The sequence below is a fragment of the Neovison vison genome, chromosome 13 (genome assembly GCF_020171115.1).
Source record: "Neovison vison isolate M4711 chromosome 13, ASM_NN_V1, whole genome shotgun sequence".
Taxonomy (NCBI): Eukaryota; Metazoa; Chordata; class Mammalia; order Carnivora; family Mustelidae; genus Neogale; species Neogale vison.
In genome coordinates this window covers 132949604-132971676 of record NC_058103.1, presented here as the reverse complement: position 1 = coordinate 132971676, position 22073 = coordinate 132949604, and the positions used below count along the sequence as shown (strand labels likewise).

Sequence of the window (22073 nt, the reverse complement as noted above, 5' to 3'; positions counted from 1 at the left end):
TTATTAATTCATTATAATTAGGTGAGCAGTGTATCTTCACTATTGTCTAGAACAAGGTTTGGCAGTCTACAAGCTGTGAGCCAAATACAGCCCACTGCCTGATTTTGCAAATAAAGTTTTATTGGAATCCATCCTCGAATGGCATAATTGGGAAGTTGCAACAGAGACTAAGGCTCAAAGAGCCATATAAGGAAAAAGTTTGTCAGGCCCTGGTCTAGAATGTTAAAATAGTCTTGTTTTTAAACTAAAAAACAATATATGTATAGAGAGAATTTTGACTCATTTTCCTACACCTTTCTTACACCTTATACCTTGATGCTTGTTGCCAGGTTTGTTTTGTATTTTATTCAGTAATGTTTCAGAGCCCACTCTGGGCCAAAACTTGGATACTGAGAGAGTCCACAGCTGGTGGCACTGTTGCATGGTGATTACCACGTAGCTTTCACTGAGAAGATTCTTTTCACTGATCTCGGCGTGATTCCTGCACATGTAGAGAGTATTTGATTTGCAGGCTGTGTTCTAAGCTTCTGCTGGGTTATAGTTTACTCTCCTTACTGTGTAACGTTCAGTTTAACACATCTGTTTTATGACTTTTCCTCCTTTGTAACAGAATATGTTTACCTTTTTTGTTCTGTCCTATGAACTGTTACAATAAAGGTGACTGTGGTGCTACTGATTATCATAAGCAGCTGCAGTGCTGAAAAAACTCTGTTGTAGTAAAGGCTCAAACTAAGCTAATGTTGAATTTGGATTGTAAAGATTATGTTTTGTATTACTTACACTCAGGCATTCCATAAACTGTCAAAGGTTATTTAAGGCCTAAGTTGTTGTCCGAAGTTTTTAGGGAATGCATTTTAACAAATAGAAAAGGTTTAATTTATATTTAGCATATCTTTAATAAAAATGGTTGCTTTTTTTTTTCAGTCTTTCCAATTTATTTATTTTCAGAAAAACAGTATTCATTATTTTTTCACCACACCCTGTGCTCCATGCAAGCTGTGCCCTCTATAATACCCACCACCTGGTACCCCAACCTCCCACCCCCCCCCCCGCCACTTCAAACGGTTGCTTTTAATAAAAGTACTTGAAAGCAGGGTTTTAAGAAGTTTGAAACTTTGTAAAATTTTTAAATATTCTCTTTATTCATTGTCTCTCCTGAGAGAAAATGCTTACACAAAGTTCTGAAGTTAGTGGTATCAGTATTGATACTGTTTATGATATAGTAAATACATCATGGTAAAATTGAATTTCTAGACTGAATGCACGTGTTGAGCCCAGTTAAGCTGATATATTTGGAATGAAAACTATTTATCTATATGGTCTACCTTTTACTATCAGCCTTTTACTATACAAAGTTGACTTTAAGCTCATGATCTTGTTTTCCAGGAGTGCCAGGTAAATCCGAATACCTATGCATATAGGGCATATAATGTATCTGCTTAAATGCCTTAGAGAAGTCTTGGCTTTTAAACTAAAGATCATTATTTTTACTTACACACTTTATGATTTTTGTTACCTTCCATAATTGTTTCCTTAGATATTAGAAAACTATAAATACTCTTTAATTCTAGTATTATAGTTTCTGTCAGCTATTGCTTGGTTCTCTCTGGAACTTTGCCAATAGGCTAAAAATTATTGGGACATTTATATATATCAGTTGGATATTTCTTTTTACTCTTTTAAAATGTGGAGAAGTGCCCATCTTCTGGTGAATTTCAGATTTTGTTTTCTGATTTTGGTTTTAGTTTTTTTTGTCTTAAGTAAAGGTTTTATTAACCTCCTATTTAACAGATAGATGGTTTATTCAGAACGAGATTTACATGTAATAATGTTGGTAATTAACTTGGTGTAGGTGCTGCTGCATTTTCTTTTTCAGACTATGCAGTCTCTCATATTGGTTTGTTGGTTTGTTTTTGGTTTCTCCTTCATCTGTGAAAAAAAGGGCCAGGTAGAAAGATATGATTCTTGAAGTGTCTCAGTGAAAATAATTAATGGATTAATGACTTCCTCCTCTTGGCTCCTATGCCTTCCAGTCAGACTAAGGCAGTTGGTTGTGAGTTGACGCAGCGCAGTGAACACTTTACAGTGAAGATTCAAAGATTTTTTTTAACCAGTAATTTTGATATTATCCTGCTAATTCTTACTAAACTATTTATTGATACCACGTGTGTTATCAATATGTGGTTATAAATTTATGCCCTGAACAGTCTAGGCAAGATCCATGCTGTCCTAGAACTTTAGGGCTTAATAGCCAGGTGAAGAAAACAGGTAAGTAACTTTGAAGTATGAAAAGTAATTTCCTTTAGTAATACATACTGCAAAGAAAACCATGGTATAGTTTGATAGTGAAGATGGAGGGGACAATATTAGATAACATGATCAGAAAAGGCTTCTATAAAGTGACCTCATCTTGAAATGAGTAAGAAAGAGCTCTCCCAATTGAAGATTATTACAGAATAAGAATAGCACGTGCCATTACTCAAATTCTTAGAATAACAGCAAGATGACCTGTGTGGATGGATCACAAGAGCACAGGAGAGAGTGATTACAGTTCTAAGGAGTTTTTTCTTTTGTTTTGGAAAAAGTTATTTCAGTAGGAAAAATATGAAAGTTTTTTAAAAGGTTGTTTATTACTTGAATTGGGTTTTTTGGGGGATAATTTTTTTTGCCTAACATTTCAAAATGAGGGGAATACTGATTACCTACCCTGATGTTACTTAGATTAAGAACCAAATTGTTTTCAGTCTTTGGGAATTTTAGGTTACCAGGTTAAAATTCCAAGCTGAGGCTTTGTCTTTGATATGCTTTCTAAGAAGCCAGGCCTAGGAAAGACCTTCATTGGTGCATTTCTCTAGTAATTAACCAGAAGCCCAAGTGTAAGAATGTGTGTCAATGAATCCTGGTCAGTTTTAACTCTTAACGGGAGTTTATGGATCTAAAGATAGAAAAGCAAGCTTAAATATTATACTTTAGAGCCACAGTTTACAAAGTAAAAGTATGAATTTTATTTAATTCATCAGCTCTTATACAAGTCAATATAAAGCATAAAATAAGATACTTAAAAAATGGACTGTTTGGTAATATGTGTTAAAAATAGCCAATGTATGAAAACTCTTACTTCCAGATTTAAATAATGTAGAACGATCTTCTTTTGTCCTTTTGAGGCTCTTCATTAAAAAACGAGAGTGTTGTAACACTCTTCTCTTGTAAAATCAACCAAATGTACCACTCAATCAGATGATTGTTTCACTGAAAGAGTACCTACGTGAGTCAATCCGTTGAGCATCTGATTTTTGGTTTTGGTTGCGTCATGATCTCAGGATCATGGGATTGATCCCCACGTCGGGCTCTGTGGTCAGTGGGGAGTCTGCTTGGGATTCTAAGGTAAATCTTAAAAAAAAGAAAAGATCCTTTACTCCAAATATTAGCCCAAGTACCTGATAATCATTATACTACTGATGAAAGCATAACGATGCTATCTTTAAATTAAAAAAAGGTCTTCCTTACTCATTATTAAAAATTGTGCATTTCTACAAAAATCAGTTTGAACAACAGATCTTTTTTCCTTCTAAATCATTAATCATCATCACCATCATAAATGAACACGTAAGATGAGAAGCTCTATACGAAATGATAAGGATCATAAAAGCCTGTATCTGGGTTATCACCTGAAAGTCATTTGCCATAATAAGCAGTATAGATACTCAAATTTTTTCAAAAACATATGTATGTCCAGACAGTAGATTACAGTATGTAAAGAATAAACTTAAATTGTGGGAAATTAGCTTATAAATATGCAAAATAGGTATAATATTTCCTTACTTTCTCAGCATACCACCCTTCATTTCTGTGCCCAAGTATCAGCTTAGAATCTCTGCATCTCTCTCCCTTTGTCTTCCCTAGAATTCTGTATATGCCATGCAGAAAGAGATCATTAATATTTTATTGCTGTTAAGGAGGAACTACAATGTATAAATAAAATTTTGTTTCCATATAAAGTTTAGAAGATTGAGCAATGGTCACAACATTCTAAATAGTCAGACTTGAGTGTGCCTTTAGTTTTTCTTTTTTTTTTAAGATTTTATTTATTTATTTGACAGAGATCACAAGTAGGCAGAGGCAGGAAGAGAAGCTGAGCAGAGAGCCCGATGCGGGGCTTGATCCCAGGACCCTGGGATCATGACCTCAGCCGAAGGCAGAGGCTTTAACCCACTGAGCCACCCAGGCGCCCCTCGTTTCTCTTTTTCATGTCTTCTAGCCCTCCCAGTTGAACTCTTCCGTTACTGGAGAAAATCTGTGGGATATGGTTAAGTTGATTTCTAAACATATCTTTATTGTTAATTATGGTTGAGATGGTCCAGTAGCCTTCAAAGGAATTAGCATCTAGTTTTTGTTTTCATCCTAGGTTCTATAGGTCTTGCCTCCCTTTATGCAACAAGTGAGTTTCTGAAAAGAAAGTGTAAGCCCGTTTAAGTCATTTACCATATAATAGGAATTTGAAGTTGGTTTTATAAAAGGATGTTTTACTGGAGTGAATGGTAAGCCTCAAGTTTATTTCCTATATTAGGACCATTTTTAAAATAAGGCATGACTGACCAGTCAGTTGAGAAGATGTTTGAGAGCTAGAAGCCTGAAAGAAAAGCTGCATGAAGAATGGGCAGTCTAGCATGTTTTGTTTTGTCAAAACAGTCTAGACAGAAAGTGGAATGGGGAGTGAACCCAGCAAGTTTAATGTAAAGAGATTAAATATAACCAGATTGGTGTAACAAAGGATTAGCTACTAAGAAGTAAAGGGAACTCTAAAGAATATGAGAATCAGGTATATGAACACCTGCTCCTCTTGGTGCTATGTTGGAATGCCAAAGAGGAGGCTCCCCCCACGCATCCCTGGGGCTCAGAGCCAGCCATGTTGGGAAAGGCACACCCATGCAGGCTTCATTGAATGGCAAAGAATTTGGCTGTGATGTGTTACCAGAAGAATGTGCAAGAATTTTTCCTCTAGTGTGCTTGCAAAAGGAGTTTCCTGGGCAAGTGTCTTGTTAGAGACCTTCTCCTACGAAACCGTCCTAGGGGAAGACTGCTGACTGCTTTGTGCTGTGAGAGCTTGCTGAAGGAACACACACCAGAACCCAGAGGGAGAGCCCCGACCAAGCCACCTGCCCTCTGCCCTCTACCTGTAGGTGCAAACACTTGTGATTTTACTTACACCTGAAGTTTTTCACTTACAACTACTTGTTACTCCTTGCTGATCTGATGAGAGAGTATGTTACTCTGCTACCCAGTTTACACGGTAGACTGGGTAAGGCTTAAAGAAGGCTGTTTACAATGAGTCCCTTTATGTGAACTGTAAAAACGCTTCAGAGACTGTGTTCCACCCCATCTCTTAAGAACTGTCTCCCACAGAGTTTTTAACCAGCCCAGAGCTTCTGGGTAAATGGATCACTGCCGTAAGATTGATGTACAAATGAGAACTCTGGAAAATAAACCCTGTCTCCTCCCCTCCTGGGGAAAAACAGTAATGCCCTTAAGAGGATCTTGAGGTCCTTGAGAATGTCTGAAATGTCTGTCTCCGCTACTTGGAGCCAGAGTATGTAGATAAACATGCGTCTGACTCAGGACAGACGTGATTTTTGTATAAAGTCAGCCTTCCTCTTAATAGTAAAAAGTATGTGTTTTTTGTTGTTGTTGTTGTTTTGTTTTTTTGGGTAAAACTTAGATACTGTTTCAGAGCCAGTTGGGTAGAATCGTGTATGGAAGATTTGAGGGAAATGTATTTTCATTGTCCCAGCCTTACCAGTTTCTTTTGATAAGCGCCACTGATTATAGACTAATTTGGTGTGTTTGGATTTGGTTTTTGTCTTACAGTAGACATAATGATCACATTTGCTCATAATAGAACTTTATATATAAATGTTTGGAAAATCTGATTATTGTATTCCTGTACTGTAACTGTAGATCTGTATTGCCCAACATCATTGCTACTAGCTAGCCACATGTGGTTACTGAGTGTTTAAAATGTGCCCAGTCCAAATTGAAACATATTTTAAATGTGATATAACACATTGGGTTTTGATGACTGTGCACACACAAAAAGATGTAGGTTACCTCATTAATAATTTCATTGCCTAATGAAATAATATTTTGGATGTAATGCGTTAAATGTATTCACTGATTTTACCTCATTTCATTTAATACAGATTTTAGAAAATTTGCAGTTACATAGATGACTTGCTTCATAATCCCGTTAGCAGTACTGCTCCCGATCTACATGTATTATTGAATAATGCCTCCATCTTTTGGTAGATAACAGAAATGCACTAAAAAGAGAGGTGATTCTCCAAATATTAACTGTATGGAAAATTTCATAGGATAGTATGAGTTCCATCCACCTGAAATGTTATTTCAGTCATAACAGTTGTTACAGGGAGGGAAAAGGGATGATGGGCAATATGGTATGAAAATTAACCAAAGACGAAAGTACTGGCAGTTTTATGTGATGGAGCAAGAGCCCTATTGCACAACAGATGACAACTTGTTGGGTATCATTACAGAGGATGTTTGCATTAGAGTATTATAATTGATTCTAAGTTACCGAGATGGTGGTTATCATTAATTTCAGTCATTTTAAATTTAGTAAGTTTAAGTTATAAGAAAAAAAGTCAATTGTAACTATTTGTTTTTACATCTTTTTAAACAATTTAAAATTTACTTGTTGCAGAGCAATAAATCTGTAGAACTATTAAAATTCTGCATTCTTTAATCTCATTTTCTTTAAAATGTTCATATTTGTATTTTTAATGCAAAGAATATAAGGGGAGTCTTCTGTTTTGTACCACCCTTTATACTCTGAGGTTCCTAGAGCAGTGTGGGGATAAAGCTTAATTGTATTTATTTATTCTTGGACTTATTGTACCTGAGATTTTATTATATAAGCAGTGGCTAAATATTTTGACCTTTTGTGATTTAAAAATAGTTCATTCTGGTTTGACTTAGAAAATTTCTTGACTTTTATAGTACTCCCTAAAAAACTGGTTTATCTACATGCAGCTCATTGATATACATAACTTAAAAAACTAGAGTATACCCCCATAGAAGTTAAGTGACTAGAAAATAGAAACTATGAAAAATGCCTTAAAAAAAAAAAAAGAAAGAAAAATGCCTTGTTTTTTTTGTTTTGTTTTGTTTGTTTTTTTTTTTTTTTTTTTTTTTAATGTTGTGTTAGTCACCATATAGTCGTCATTAGTTTTTCTTTTCAGGAGGGTAACTGAAGAAACTTTTTCTTGCTAAGAGACTGCTAATAATATGTATTAATAGAACCAAATTCTTTGTTTAAAGTTAGACTTAATTCCATTTAAAAATATTAAACATTTTAAGATGAACATTGTTTTTAAAATATTTTAAAACATTTCATTCTTTACTCAGTAAGTCACGTGTACATATTTTTGTTGTAAAAATTCAAATAGTATAGATAAACCTCAAATTCCACTTGGATTCTGTTTTGTCTACTTCTCCCTCTGCAGGAAAACACTATTTGTTGCCTGTTTGGTTATACCCATCGAGGTCTTTCTCCATGTGGGCTTGTGCACACTGGTGTATCTGTAGGGCTCTGGAGACACTTCTTGATGTCACAGCAGAGATACTCTGCAGCTTGTGCCTCACATCTTGTTTCAGAGTTATTCTTCTGTTCTACACATAGTTTTTTTTCATTGTAACTTATTTTAATATGGTTTTGTCTCCCATTATAAAGCATCGTATGCTTATTAGAACAAAATAGGTCAACTCCACCGGTCAACTCCACCTTACCCCATTTCCCACTGCTCTTGAATTAAAAGCCTTTCTCCATACTTACACATACTTTTACAAATAAAAGGATCATATGTAGAGTTAGCTCTGCATGATTTTACTTATTTATGTGTGTGTTTGTTTGTTTTGGTGGGCAGCAAAACAAGGTTTATTGAGCCTTAGCAAGGTGAGATAGTACAAAGCTCCTGAGGAGGTAGGGGACCTGAGACGGTTGTCCTATGTATGTTTTTAATAATTGAAAAAGTTAAGACTCTGCATATTATTTTCCAGCTAGCTGATTTTACTTATCAGTACAGGGTAAACATACTTTGAGCTTACTCTTTTGGTGAGAAACTTTACCTATTATGGAAATTCTGTTTCTAGGTGTTTTCCTGTGCAGTCACTATTGTTGTGTAAGCATCTTTGTCCATGATTTCATATACTGGCTCTTTTTGTTTCCGAAGTCATTTAAGAGTATTATTTTTAAATGTTCCTGAATAATGCCGATTATTCCAGAAGTAATGTTTGAAACTACACTTATTTCTCAGAATTCCATGTTTACCAATCTGATGGTCAAATTGGTAACTGTTTATTTCCAGTTGATGGTTTCCTGATTAGTGGAGCTGTGCATCTTTTTATGAGATTATTGATGGTAGTGTTGCTCCCTCAGTGAACTGCCAGGTTCATTTCTGTTGCTTGCTTGCTTGCTTACTTGCTTGCTTGCTTGCTTGCTTCCTTCCTTCCTTCCTTTTTTCTTTTTTCTCTCTTTTTTTCTTTTTAAGAACATCTTAAATTTTTAATCCTTTCTTTACAGGTTACCTAGACCACTTTTGATTAAGAAAACTGTAGAAAGTTAGTAACTGCTACAAGCAAACACCAGGCGGTGGCACATGTCAATTTTCCAGAGTCCTGCTTTGTGGGGGGTCTAAATGTGTGGCTTGGGGTCTCTGCTCACACTCCCTGGAATCCATCATGGCAGAGTTTAGTCCACAGGTCACTTTTCCCCATTTTCTTTGTAAACTCTTCAGGATTCTCACAGAATTTTTTACCGTCCTCAGAGTATTCTTCAGGTAGGTGAGCCCGAAGTGGGTGCTCGGGCTGGGGTCATTCACCAATGCTATGTGGGACTGGATTACTTAGTGGGTTTTAATTGCTGGCTTCCAGTTTTTAGCACTAATTACTGGGCAGACAGACTGCCCCTTGTCATCAGTTGTGATAGATCTTTGTTTTGTGACTGCCTTCAGCTCAGGTCATGATCCCAGGTCCTGGGATCATGCCCTGCATCTGGCTCTCTGCTTAGCAGGGAGCCTGCTTCCTTCCCTCTCTCTGCCTGCCTCTCTGGCTACTTGTGATCTCTGTCTATCAAATAAATAAATAAAATCTTTAAAAAAAAATGTGATTTCTTGGGTACTCTGCTGGAACACTGATTTTGATTCTAAAGTCCCCCTTATCATATGAAGCGTGGACAGGAACAGTGAGTCCTGGCCAAGTCAATAAATTAGCTTCATCAACCTGGATGTTATGAAAGTTTTTCATTCCACGTTTGTGGGTTTCTTCAAGCTCCATCAGCCTCCTTCTGGCTGCCATCTTGGATCTGGTGCTGCTGCTTTCCCAGCCTGTTGGTCATTTTTCTGTCGCATTGTTCTTTTTCATTTCTTCATCAGTCAGTAGTAGCTCTTTTGGGGAGTGTGTTGCAAATATAAGTCTTTATAATATCTTTTTCTTTGCAATTAGACATTTTTAATAGTGAAATGTTTTCATCTTTATGGCTTCTGGATGTTTATCTTACTTATTTGGGGAGATCTCCCCCAATCTAAGTTTGTATAGATTCTCTCCAGGCATTTTACAGTTTCTGATGTTATTATTGCTGGCATACTTTTCCCTTTCATTTTCTTCTGATTATAGAGGACACTGAGGAAAATCCATTGATTTTTTTTTTTTTAAACGTAGTTTAAACGTAGTTATAATTTTCTTTATGTAATTTGTTTCGTATTCTTTATACCCACTAAAATTCTCCCCAGTGTTTCAAGCCTATTAGCTCATGATCATATCATCTGAGTCTTCAAAATAGTGGTAGGCATAGTGGTAACCCTAGTTAGTATTGGCAGGTATCACTGTGTTGTTACTGATTTTAGTATAAATACATTCAGCATTTCCCTGTTTAATCTGGTCTTAGCTCTTGGTTTTTGAAAATAGTCTCTTAACTAATTATATTGCCTGTATTTTTGCTTTATTTGTGATTTTTATTAGGAATGACTGATGATTTTTTTTTTTTACATTCCTATTTTACCAGTATTTTTTTCATACAGTATTTGGATATAATAATGAATTATGTGATAGATTCCTAATGTTAAGCCAGCCATGTACTTGTGAAACAACCCTGCTGTGATCATTGTAAAATGACCTTTTAATGCATTACTGTATTCCCTTAGCTAGCATTTTATTTAGAATTTTTTCCTCTGTTTATAATTTAAAATGTTTTTTTGTGTTTGTCCTGTCATTGTCAAAGTGTTAAGAGTACTGTTAACCTCAGATTGAATCACTGATAGAATATTGAAAATTTTTTTTAACTACACAAGATTTTTATGATACTGTTCTCTACATTACTGTGCATATTTGGAATTTTCCATAACAAAAAGTTGGGGAAAAAATGCGCTCTTGAACATGTATGTGTTTCTCTAGGATAAATCTAGAAGTGGAATTACAGGTTTTTGAGTGTTTGCCTAAGTAACTCCCATTTTGCCCTTAAGTAATTATACTTGTTTACATTTATTGACCATCCCTGTATGCGTATCTATTTCTCCATGTCCTTCCCTAGGTTTTATGTTATTGTGTGAAAGTTCTCATGAATGATAAGACAATTAAAAGTTATTTCAGTGTGCATTTTCCTAGTTACTAGTGAGGGTGAACATACTTTCATGTTTATTGTTATCTGTGTATGTATATTTTTGGTGAATTGTCTCTTTCTAATACTCATTTTTCTCTTGAGTTGTCTCCTCTAAACTGATTTACAGTTCCTTATATGTTCTAAATACCAAATTCTTCATGTGTTATTAGGCCAATATATAAATTGGTCAATATGGAAACATTAGGTATTAAACTCACTACTTATGTTAGGTTGAACTATATGAAATTGCTTATGTTCACCTGTTAGAACCAAAAAATCCCATTTCATTTGGCTTAACCAAAAATATATTTTTTAATTACTTGAATTTTTATGCAGTCATGGTTGTTGGTGTATGAGGGTTTTTGTGCATTGAGTCTTTTGATGATACAAATTTTTAAAACATATATTATATTTTGGACTTAAATTCCATCTGAAATCGTATTTTTGTCATTAACATGCATAGCGATCTAATCTTTTAAATTGTGGACATTGGTCCTAACCTCATTTATTAAATAAATAGCATGTTTTTTTCTCACAATTCTGAACTGCCATTTCCATGTTAAATTTTACTATTGTGGGTAGATTCATCTATTTTCTATTTTGTTGCTTTGATCTCTTTTTCCGTTTCTGTGACAATACCACTCTAGTTTTAATTACTAGGTTTTTATAGTATTTTGATAGCTATTAGAGCAAATCCCTTGTCATAGTTTTTCAAAGGTTGCTTGACTGTTCTTAGACTTTTCTCTTACAAATGATTTTTACAATCATCTATGTGTCTCTAATTTTTAAATTTTACTAATGTGCAGTCTCCGGAGCAGAGAAGAAGAGAGAATTTCTAAACCTGGGGCTGTCTCAACTCCTGTGAAGCATGCGGATGATCATACTCCTAAAACGGTAGAAGAAGTTGTAGTTGAGAGAAATGAGAAACAAGCACCCACTCTCCCAGGTAAGCCTAGCAAAACACTACATTCAGAAAATATTTGCAATCAGACTAAATAAAATAATTGTCAGAATTTACAGATGACTTAAATATGCTTCAGTGATTTTGATTATTGTTGTTTCTGCAGTTACTACTATTGCGTCTCTTACTATCTGTGTTTGAATTTTTCTGAATCTGACTTCCAACATATTCCTTATGGTATGAGGTTGGCATGGATCAGTAGGCTTTCATGAATTTTTAAAAAATTTTACTGGATAGAAATTATTCATAGTTGACAGCTGTTCACAGTGAGTAAAGTTGTTCTCTAGCACTGCTTATTTAGGAGAAATATTAGATTGGCTTAAGAAATTTTTTTAAGTTATTTTACCTATTGAAGGTATTTTCTTAAACGCTATAAGTTATAATAAGTTATACACTGTAGAGATGTATATGAAACCAGACATAAGAATCTGCAAGTTTCCAAAATCCATTTCCTTGAAACGCCAGGATATTTGGGTTCTGTTGTCTCTCAGTTCCTTCTCTCAAATCTTTTTACTCTGCTTGTTAGTAGCAAGAATGTGGATATTTGAAAGCAAATTTTACCACAGTGAAGAAGACTGCTTTGACAATTTTAGAGAAATGATGTAGGGATTCTCTTCTCTTTTTCCTCCTCTTCCTCCTTTCCCTGCCCCTCACACCCCAACCATAGACTTTTTCAAACCCTAACAGCTGAAGCTTTAGAAGGCACAGGTAGCCATGTAATGTGCATACTTGCTATAAAGAAATCAGAATTTATAACTGTACTCTGTACTTTAAAATATATAGTATGTATGTTCCTTATTAAGTTTTCTGAGCTTTTTGCTGATGAATTTTAATGTATATATTTTGTGGGATTTGTGGTTTGCTCTTTTCCTGGTTGTGCTTATGTTATTATTCCAGTTTTTAATAAAGCAATTCCTGCACAGTTTTTAAATTTTCTTTCTTTTAGAACCAAAGCCCGTGTATGCTCAAGTTGGACAACCAGATGTTGATTTACCTGTTAGTCCGTCTGATGGTGTCCTACCTAATTCAACTCATGAAGATGGGATTCTCCGGTAATGCGATTTTAAGCTTGTGTTGTTCTCTCTGTCCATTATTCAGCGTTATTTAAAGTGAGAATTCAATTGCATATCCTTTTTGAAAGAGTGTATACCACTTAATGTTATGATTATGTTTTATTTCAAATTATTTCTATGATAGAATTAGAAATTAAAAAACAAAAAAGAAACTTTGGATGTTGACTTTCTCACCACTGTCACCTACCTAGTTTTTAGGTTGGGAATTAGAAAAGTTAAAAATTGTTTTCTGCTTAGAAATCAGAATTTTCACAAGTTTTCTAATGCCCTAGTATTTAAAAAAAAACAAACACCAGTGTTTCTCCATTCTAACACTGTTGATATTTGGGGTTGTGTCCTTGTTTATTGCATTGTGAAATGCTGAGCAGCATCCCTGACCACTCTCTGCCAGTAGCACCTCCCAGTTGTAACAACCAAAAACGTCTCCAGACTTTGCTAAATGTTTCTTGGGGACAAAAATCACCCTTGGTTGAAAACCTCTTCTAGATTAGTTAGCAACTCAAAAGTAAGTTTTTTATATTCTATACCTTTTACTGTTCTGTCTTATACTTAATGAGATTGAGATGTAAATTTCAAATAATCTTGATCATCAAATTAGTCTTTTGTTGCTTCTGTGGTGAAAGGGACATGATATGACCAAACTTTTAAGTGAGTTAGATGTAGACCCCTGATCTTACTTGTTTTCTTTGCTTAAGGAAATTGGGTTGTTAGTGCAAGACCCAGCTAGACAGATAGAACTCCTGAAATAGATGGGTAGGATAGAAGGTTAAAATTGTATATTGTTATTATCAGATAACTGATAATTCAAAATTTTATAAATTATGAAGGAATAGTTTCCTTCTTTTTCCTTTCTTCAGAATTGCTTGAAAGCTTTTATGACTCTTTAAAGTTTAAGAAAACTGGAATGATTAATTCCAGAGACCTATTTCTCAAGAGAGCCCTGAAGAACAGATACTGAAGAGGATTTGAGGTTGTGGGTAACTGGTCCAGGAAACATTTGATTATTTATTAAAGTCCAGTGACTGGATTTGGGGCAGAAGTGGTTAATTGGTTTACTTTTTCTTACTACAAGTAGTTGATGTAATACCGGTAAAGCAGAGTATAAAATGTCAGTCGTCTGAGATACATGACCCTGAGAGTGGGCCTAAAGCTGTCCTTTATAAAGACAGATTTTATTAAAGGATGGAGACTACAGTCAATGATTTTTACTTTTTGAGGCACACTAGATCAGTCTCTGTTACAAAAGGACCACCAGGGATCTGGAGTCTCAAGGACTTTGAGGAAGTGTTTCAAAAAACTTACTATATGATTGGTTTGGAAGAAGAGTCTGTGAGCAGACTCTGGACTTACCTGGAAAAGTAGGACACTGTCATATCTAAGTGAGTCACATGGCCCATGGTAACACTGGCCAGTACTTTCATGGAAGGAGGAAGGGTGTCACCAGCCCTGACAATGAGTGACTTCATCTAACCTACAGGCTCTGATGTTTACATCTAGTAAATGTTTGTTCCAGGTAAGGAAATGGGACAAGTGTGAATACCTTATAAGATCTAGAAGTGTAAGGTGGTCTTCAGTTGTTTAAAAGAATTAGACCCTCCTCTCTTTCCTCAACTCATTCATTCATTGATTTGTGTTTTTTATTTTCTATTGGCTTCTAATCATTTGTTCATTGTTAATTAGTGAATTAAGAGGAAAGGGACTTTTTCTGCACTTCATGTCAGAATAGGTAATAGAATTGTGTGTCTTCTTGAATAGAAAAGTGGGAGAGTTATGGAAACCTAGATGGGTAATTTGTAATTATGTATATTATTTGTAATTCATTACCTTAAAGAGTGGTTTGCATTTATGATCCATTTCTCCCTACTCATTCTTCTAAGATGTCCTTTAGTTTTTATTTCAGGGCTAGCACAAGGTTTTGGCACTACACTGATTATAAAAGAATGTGCATACATTAATTCCTTTTCCATTCTCTCTCTAGTAAGAAAAGGGCAGAGATTGAATATATGACTAATCCAGAAAGGCTGAAGGCTGATAAGTTTTTTATTTAAAATCCAAAGGGGCTGCAGAGTAAGTGATCTGTGTCAGAGTGCACCAACTGCCACGTTTAAAAACCACTATCTCTTGGATGTGCGGATCACGTGCTTGGAGACTCATTTTGATTCCCTGGTATTAGGAAAGTTTGTCAATTTATGCTTCCATTTCAACCTTTGAAAACCTGTACTGCTCAGTTATTCTGTATAGATGATATGGTATAAATTGGGATGAAAAGAGTGGAAGATGTTTTTAACTATTGCAAATGCCCCATATGCATCCAAGACACTAAGAGTTGGGAAAATATTATTTTTATAAAGTAGTTTTATTAATTAGTTATAAAACAGTAATTGCATACTAGATATTTTAAAACTCATTGTTCAGAGAATAAAAGAAAGTGCCAGTAAAGCTGATTTGGAATTCTAATACTAAATTCTATTCAGTAAATAGTGGTATGAGGGGAATTCAGAGATGATGGTCTTTGTTTCATTCTGAGTGTGGTTTTCATTGTAGCGATTTATTGTAACTTTTCAAGCTTCTCTTAACGTTTTCAAATGAAATATTTGTTTTAACAGGCCCAGCATGAAATTGGTAAAATTCAGAAAAGGAGATAGTGTGGGTCTGCGCCTGGCTGGTGGAAATGATGTTGGAATATTTGTAGCTGGTGTTCTAGAAGATAGCCCTGCAGCCAAAGAAGGCTTAGAAGAGGGTGATCAAATTCTCAGGGTATGTCAGTATATCAGAGATATGGTTTGAAAGTACTTAGAGCTTTAGAGAAAGACATCAAATACAGCAAACCTATTATTATAATTCAGTTGTAATCTTAAGTCATAGTCTCTTGAACCAAATATCCATTTCAGATGAGGAATCCGTTCTGGTCTTGGTTGTACTGACCTCTTCCCTTCCCATTTCTGCATTTGGTCTTGTTTATTGGTGTGATACGTGTTACTGCAGGGTATGATCCTCTGGTTCATTTCAATCTCTGATGTTTGTAGAACTTACAAAAAAAATAAATAAATAAAGGTCTTAGATGCCTATGATATCCACCAAGTAATCTTTTTAAGTTTGACTAGACATTCAGGCTGGCAAGACTGACATAGGGCACAACTTGCCATCAGTTGTCACTCTCCCATGGGAGAGGGAGCCGTCTTTGCAGCGGTCCACATAGTCGTGTGGGGCTTCCTTTACCCTGGAGATGGCTTACCTGCAAGGAAATGGGGATGTCCATTGGGCAAATGTGTCAGCTGCCGTGGCTCTGAAGCTTCATACCCCACAAGAGACAAAACCAGTTACAGGAGTCAGAAAGTCCAGCTTAGGTGTGGTCTCTTATTTTGTTGTTGTTGTTTTTCTGTCTTTGCCATAAGTGATGCTGTCTAGTCATATGGTATCATCTTTATCTGTCTCCTTAAAATTTCCAGATCTCTTGGCAGAGAAACTGTGTCCGGTTTAACCCAATCATATCTGTTCAATGTGAGTTCCTGTTTGCTCCACCCTCCAGCATAGACTGTCATTGCTACCTCTCTTCCTGTCTTCCTGCATTTGGGCTACCTCCTGCTCCCTGTCCTGGCTTCAGTCTCCAGCTCGGAACCTTGCTGCTTTGCTCATGTTTTTCTCTTTGCCTCCCCTCTGGCTCTTCATCTGTTCTCCATTGTCTTACTTTTCTCCTTTTGCTGTTGAAATTGTTGTCAGTCCCTGCCTTGCTTCCTTTTCAGTCATCACTGTCCTAAAGTTTTATTGTCTGACTTCCATCATAACCACTGCTCAACCTGAAGTCTCATAAGCCATCATCGACCTAATGGCACCGTCGGCTCTCATTTTCCCTTATTTCCTAGCAGCGTTTTGACTGTCTTAAGTAATCTTTCTTGAAATGCTTTCTTCCTTGGACTCCATAACATTGTCATTCTGGTGCTCTTTTAGTCTTGTAAATTCTTTCCGCCCTTCCTTTATGGTTCTTCTAAAGCTTGGAGAATGTCAGCAGCTCCCTGCTTCTCTCTTGCTACAGGTCTCCATCTCGACTTTGAGGGCTCATGTCAGCAGCCCACCATCAGAATCTTTACTTTGAGCTCTTCTGAGTCCCCTCCCCACTGTATGAGCTGCCTGTGGCCATTTTCCTCCTTCTCTCCTTTCCCTTCAAACTTCCTATAAAAGTCAAGCTATCATCTTTGACTTATTGGCCTCCATCTGACACTGTACTTTGATTCCTCCTTGTGATAATACACTGTACTCAGATACAACATGGAGAGTGATGTTCACTACACTAAAGAAATTAAACAGACCTCTTAACCACCTCATATCCTATTTGAAATAGGGCATATAACCACCTCATATCCTATTTGAAATAGTCAGGGCATACATACATCATTTTATTTTATTTTATTTTGTTTTATTTTTTTAAAGCTCTTATTTTCCTTATTAAGTAAGCTTTACCCCCAACATGAGACTCAAACTCACAACCCTGGCATAAGAGTCACGTGCTCTTACCAACTGAGCCAGCTAGGCACCTGTATGTGCATCATCTTAAAATTATTTCTTAATAATTTACTTTTGTTTTATATCATAAAAGTAGTGCATGTTAATTTTTTTTTTAATGTGGAAAATTTTCAAAAAGTAAAAAAATCTACCTGTGATCCTGCATATAATCACCAGTAACATTTTGATAAGTTTCCTTTGGTCCTTAAGAGCTTCTAATATAAGTACCTAATGATTTTGCAGACATTGAGCCTACATCATACAGATGTTCTTATAGAGTTGGGACAATGCATGTGCTGTTTTATTTTTCTTATTTCCTACTGATTACTTTTTCAGAATCTAGTAAAAAGTAAGGCTCTATTTTTAAATTCACAGAATTCAAATTTTTTTTTTTGAGGTATACTGGTATACAACATTATATTAGTTTTTAAGTTACATTTGTGGAGTTTATAATTTCAAAATTTAAAGCCAGAAAGCTTAAAATAATAGATACTTGGAATTAGATGTTGTCTTTCTGGTCTAAATTGGTTGGATATTGCAGTATCCAACCAATCATTAATGCCAGGATGTATTGTGGCTACTCTTTAAATGAATTTACACCTTTACTCAATTTACTTGGTTTCTACATATTTTAAATTAGAGTGTATTATTTTTCTCCAAAGGAAAATCAGTTTTTTCCCTCTGAAAGCTGTGATGTTTTCAAATTACATAAAGTCTGAGAATCTTTGTTTTCTGTGTAGATAAGTATTTTCATAATCTTAAAATATGGCCAAGAATAATTTTCTGAAATATATTTTAACAGGTAAACAATGTAGATTTCACAAACATCATAAGAGAAGAAGCTGTCCTTTTCCTACTCGACCTCCCTAAAGGAGAAGAAGTGACTATATTGGCTCAGAAGAAGAAAGATGGTGAGATACTGTCAGAAAATGGAGAAAATCTACAGAATTCTGAGAACTTAAATAGGGATTTTAATTTCCATTTTTAAATAAATCATTCAAAGTTGAGTGATAAATGCATTTGTTAATCTCAGAGTTTAAGTCACTTTGAGGTATAGTCTTAACACTCTGCTCTTTAGAAAGCGCGATTTTAGGACCAACCTTTATGACATTCTAGTTTAAGTAGAGTGCTGTCCAACTCTTCACAAGGCATAGAAAAATCCTAGTTGTTTATTAGCCATTAGAACCATACAAAAGTATACAGTCACCTTCCAAATTTTTTACTGATGTTTTCTAAGCAATACATTTTTGTTAGCATTAATTAAAGAGAATGCCTAATTTTCTTTGATTAGGAAGATACACTTTTCAGTTAGAACAGGGTTTCTCAGCCTCAGCGCTATTTTTGTTTTGGGCCAAATAATTCTTTTTTGTAGAAGCTGACCCATGCCTTATAGGATGCCTAGAAACATCCCTGGCCTCTATCCACTAGATGCCAATACCTGATCAAAAATGTCTCCAGATATTGCCAAATTTCCCCTGGGGGAACAAAATTACCCTCATTTGAAAACCACTTATTTAGAAAATGTGACTCTCTATAATACTTGCAGCAAAGTTAAGTCAGATGATATAAATAGAACTGTGTGGTTAAGGACAAGTTGCTTGATCTGTTTCTGCATTACTTTTCCTCATCTGCAAAATGGAGGTGCTAAACCTAAATATAGGTAGGTATAAACCTATGTCCTATTTCATGAGATAATGGTGCTGTACGTACATGAGACAGAATGCTTAATGTGGTATGTGGATTCAACATATGTTGAATGCTGTTGGTTTTATTATTATCAGAGCATCTTCACATAATCTGTTTCTTCAGAGTAATTTCTTATCTTACTCGCTGTTGATAATATTTTTGTTTCGATTCCTTTTAGTTTATCGTCGCATCGTAGAATCAGATGTAGGAGACTCTTTCTATATTAGAACCCATTTTGAATATGAAAAGGAATCTCCCTATGGACTTAGTTTTAACAAAGGAGAGGTGTTCCGTGTTGTGGATACCTTGTACAATGGGAAACTAGGCTCTTGGCTTGCTATTCGAATTGGCAAAAATCATAAAGAAGTAGAACGAGGCATCATCCCTAATAAGAACAGGTATGAATGTTTGGATACTTCTCATAAAATAAGTTAAGTAAATGATGATGGAAGACTTGAAACCCACTGGGAAATTTTGGCAATGTAAAGAATTAGTTTTCATTATATTCACTGTATCTATGACTGACTTAGTTGTACAAACTATTTTATTTTATTTTTGTATTTTATTATTTCTTTCTTTAAGTAGGGTCCGTACTTATTGTGGAGACCAATGTGGGTGGGTCTTAAACTCACGACCCTCAGATCAAGACCTGAACTGAGATCAAGAGTTGGACGCTTAACCCACTGAGGCCCCCAGATGCCCCAGAACTTCTTTATCTTAGTTTAGCCATTAAGATTTAAACTACATGTAGAGTTCTGTCCAGTATTTTGACAGTTTGTGTCATCTATGGGTCTTTTTCCATTTTGTTTTTCAAATATATTTATCCATCTGTCTGTCCTGTATTCTGTCTTGTCCAGGGCTGAGCAGTTAGCCAGTGTACAGTACACACTTCCAAAAACAGCTGGGGGAGACCGTGCTGACTTCTGGAGATTCCGGGGTCTTCGCAGTTCCAAGAGAAATCTTCGAAAGAGCAGGGAGGATTTGTCAGCTCAGCCAGTTCAAACAAAGTTTCCAGCCTATGAAAGAGTTGTTCTTCGAGAAGGTGACTTATTTTCTATAGGGTAATCTTAATACCATTAATGTCAATGTGCTTAAGAAAGAAAAAGTATAAACTGTGTTATTTTTCCTTTGAATTTCTCCCAGCTGGATTTCTGAGGCCTGTAACTATCTTTGGACCAATAGCTGATGTTGCCAGAGAAAAGCTGGCAAGAGAGGAACCAGATATTTATCAGATTGCAAGTAAGTGGCCTTATGGCGGACTTAGATGAGGTTGAGGGTATTGCCTTACTTGGTACTCCTCTAAAGGAAAGGTCTGATCCATTCACCTAACAGAAATAAAACTTTCTCTAAGTGAAAGTTTGCAGTTTACCCAGTTTATTTAATTTGGAGGGAAATTCGAGTGACTGTGTCCTGGTTGTACTACTTCCCTTTAATAATAAAAAGAATCACCCATTTATGAAGCTCTGGCTTCATATGAAAATTGAACATGATCTTGTTTAATAAATCTGACAATATCACCATGGGTAAATATTAGAGTATCCATGCTGAAGTTGAGCAACTTGAGTCTTAGGGTGGTTAGGACCATTGCCAACCAACCTCTTCACTCTAAATTTCCCTGATGACACCCAGCTAATGAGTGACAAAACTCAACTTTGAACCCAACCCTTCCTGGCTTTAGTCCAGTGCTTTCAGTCATTGAGCTAACAGAAACAAGTATATAAAAAGGGTAATAAAAATATGGTTCATGCCATCAGTTATTGTAGGCATTTATAGTAAGTTAGTGTTAAATATAAATAATGAAGATGTAGCGCTTTAAATGCCTAACAGATTCTGCTTGCAGATTCTTTTAGTTTAGCTATTGTGGTACTTTAAATATACAGACTTGGTTATGACCACTTTGGCTTGCTTTAAGCTATAGATAAAACCTTAAGCTGTTTTTTTCCTCTAATTATAGAAATGCTCACTATTTGGAAAGCTTAGAAAATTAATTTGATGACATATATCATCATCATCCTTAATTTTATCCTATTGTATTTTCTTCCACCCTACCACCGTTTGCAAGCAAACGGTGTGGGGATGTGGGGCTTTATTCGGTTTTCCTCCTTTAATTGATAAAACCGTGTTTTTTTAAATTATCCATTGTGCAACCAAATTTTGGTTGGTTAGTCTTCTGTTATTTATAAATAGTTGGTTTCAATTTTATATTTTACTTTTATAAAGGATGTGGAAATCGGTCCATATTTTATTTGCTTGTTTCAGCTTTGCTTTGTTTTATGAAGGATTTAAATACTCAGAAATATAGGCTTTTCCCATGTTTATGATAATTTTCTTAGAATTCCCAAATACAGTCAGAAATAAGCTGTGGAACATGAGCATTTTCTGGTTACATATGGTTGCATATGATTGCTGTTGCCATCTGAAGGGTTGTGCCTTTGTCGTTGTTCCTACTGTCAGTAGATGAGACCCGCATTAACAGTTTTAATTTAAAGAATAAGAGCATTGCCTTTTTATTATATTGCTTTTCACTGAAAGTTGAATGAGGCTATTTAGTTTATGAAACTGAAAAGATTTGCAGACAAATGATAGTAAAAATTGACCAAGTTTAGAAAATGCTTATTTCTGCTTCCCCTTTCAGTTTGTTAGTATTTTCAGAAGAGGTTTTTTGGGGTCATCATTTGTAGATAACATTTGGCCTAAATAAGTTAAAAACTTAGGGTTTTTAAATGTAGGAAAAGTATGTGTGAAGACTTGTGAAGCTCTACCTGAGGAAGTAATTGATTGCTTTAATTGAATTTTTTTCTATACTTCAGCCAGGCTTTTAAAAAAGGTATTAGGATAACATAGTTATGTATCCTCTCTGAGTCCAGTGAGAGTCTTTTGCTAAAGAATTGGTAGCATTTTCTCCAACCAAAACTACCAGTTGATCTCTCTTTCTCTGTTCACCAGATTTGAAATTCTGCCCTGTTTGCTGGTAGAGCTTTATCTTAATTCCCTAGAGTCGTTCAGCTTGTCCTTCAGTGTAACCTTTGTCCTTCCAAATCTCTGCTTTTGTCTCATCTGAAATACCAGAGCTCCTGTTTGTCTTTAAAGTTTTCCTTCTGACCAGAGTCATAAACATTGCTGTGCCTTTTTAGTGAAGAACTTCATATTAATAGACCTCCGAGGTTTCTGGTTAGTAACTGGC

The 22073-nt window shown here is 35.5% G+C and overlaps 1 protein-coding gene and 1 pseudogene across 6 annotated transcripts in view; one reads left to right on the top strand and one right to left on the bottom strand.

The window, feature by feature from the left end:
- The window catches only part of TJP1 (tight junction protein 1), a 248609-nt gene that overhangs the window by 200676 nt on the left and 25860 nt on the right, over positions 1-22073 (top strand). For all 6 annotated transcript variants that reach the window (XM_044230309.1, XM_044230308.1, XM_044230314.1 and 3 more), the window contains 7 exons: positions 11476-11615; positions 12577-12682; positions 15310-15460; positions 18006-18114; positions 19068-19287; positions 19747-19931; positions 20033-20128. In XM_044230309.1, coding sequence (XP_044086244.1) covers positions 11476-11615; positions 12577-12682; positions 15310-15460; positions 18006-18114; positions 19068-19287; positions 19747-19931; positions 20033-20128 — 1007 coding nt within the window. The remainder of the gene's footprint in view (positions 1-11475; positions 11616-12576; positions 12683-15309; positions 15461-18005; positions 18115-19067; positions 19288-19746; positions 19932-20032; positions 20129-22073) is intronic.
- Positions 8734-9369, bottom strand: LOC122894026 (annotated as a pseudogene).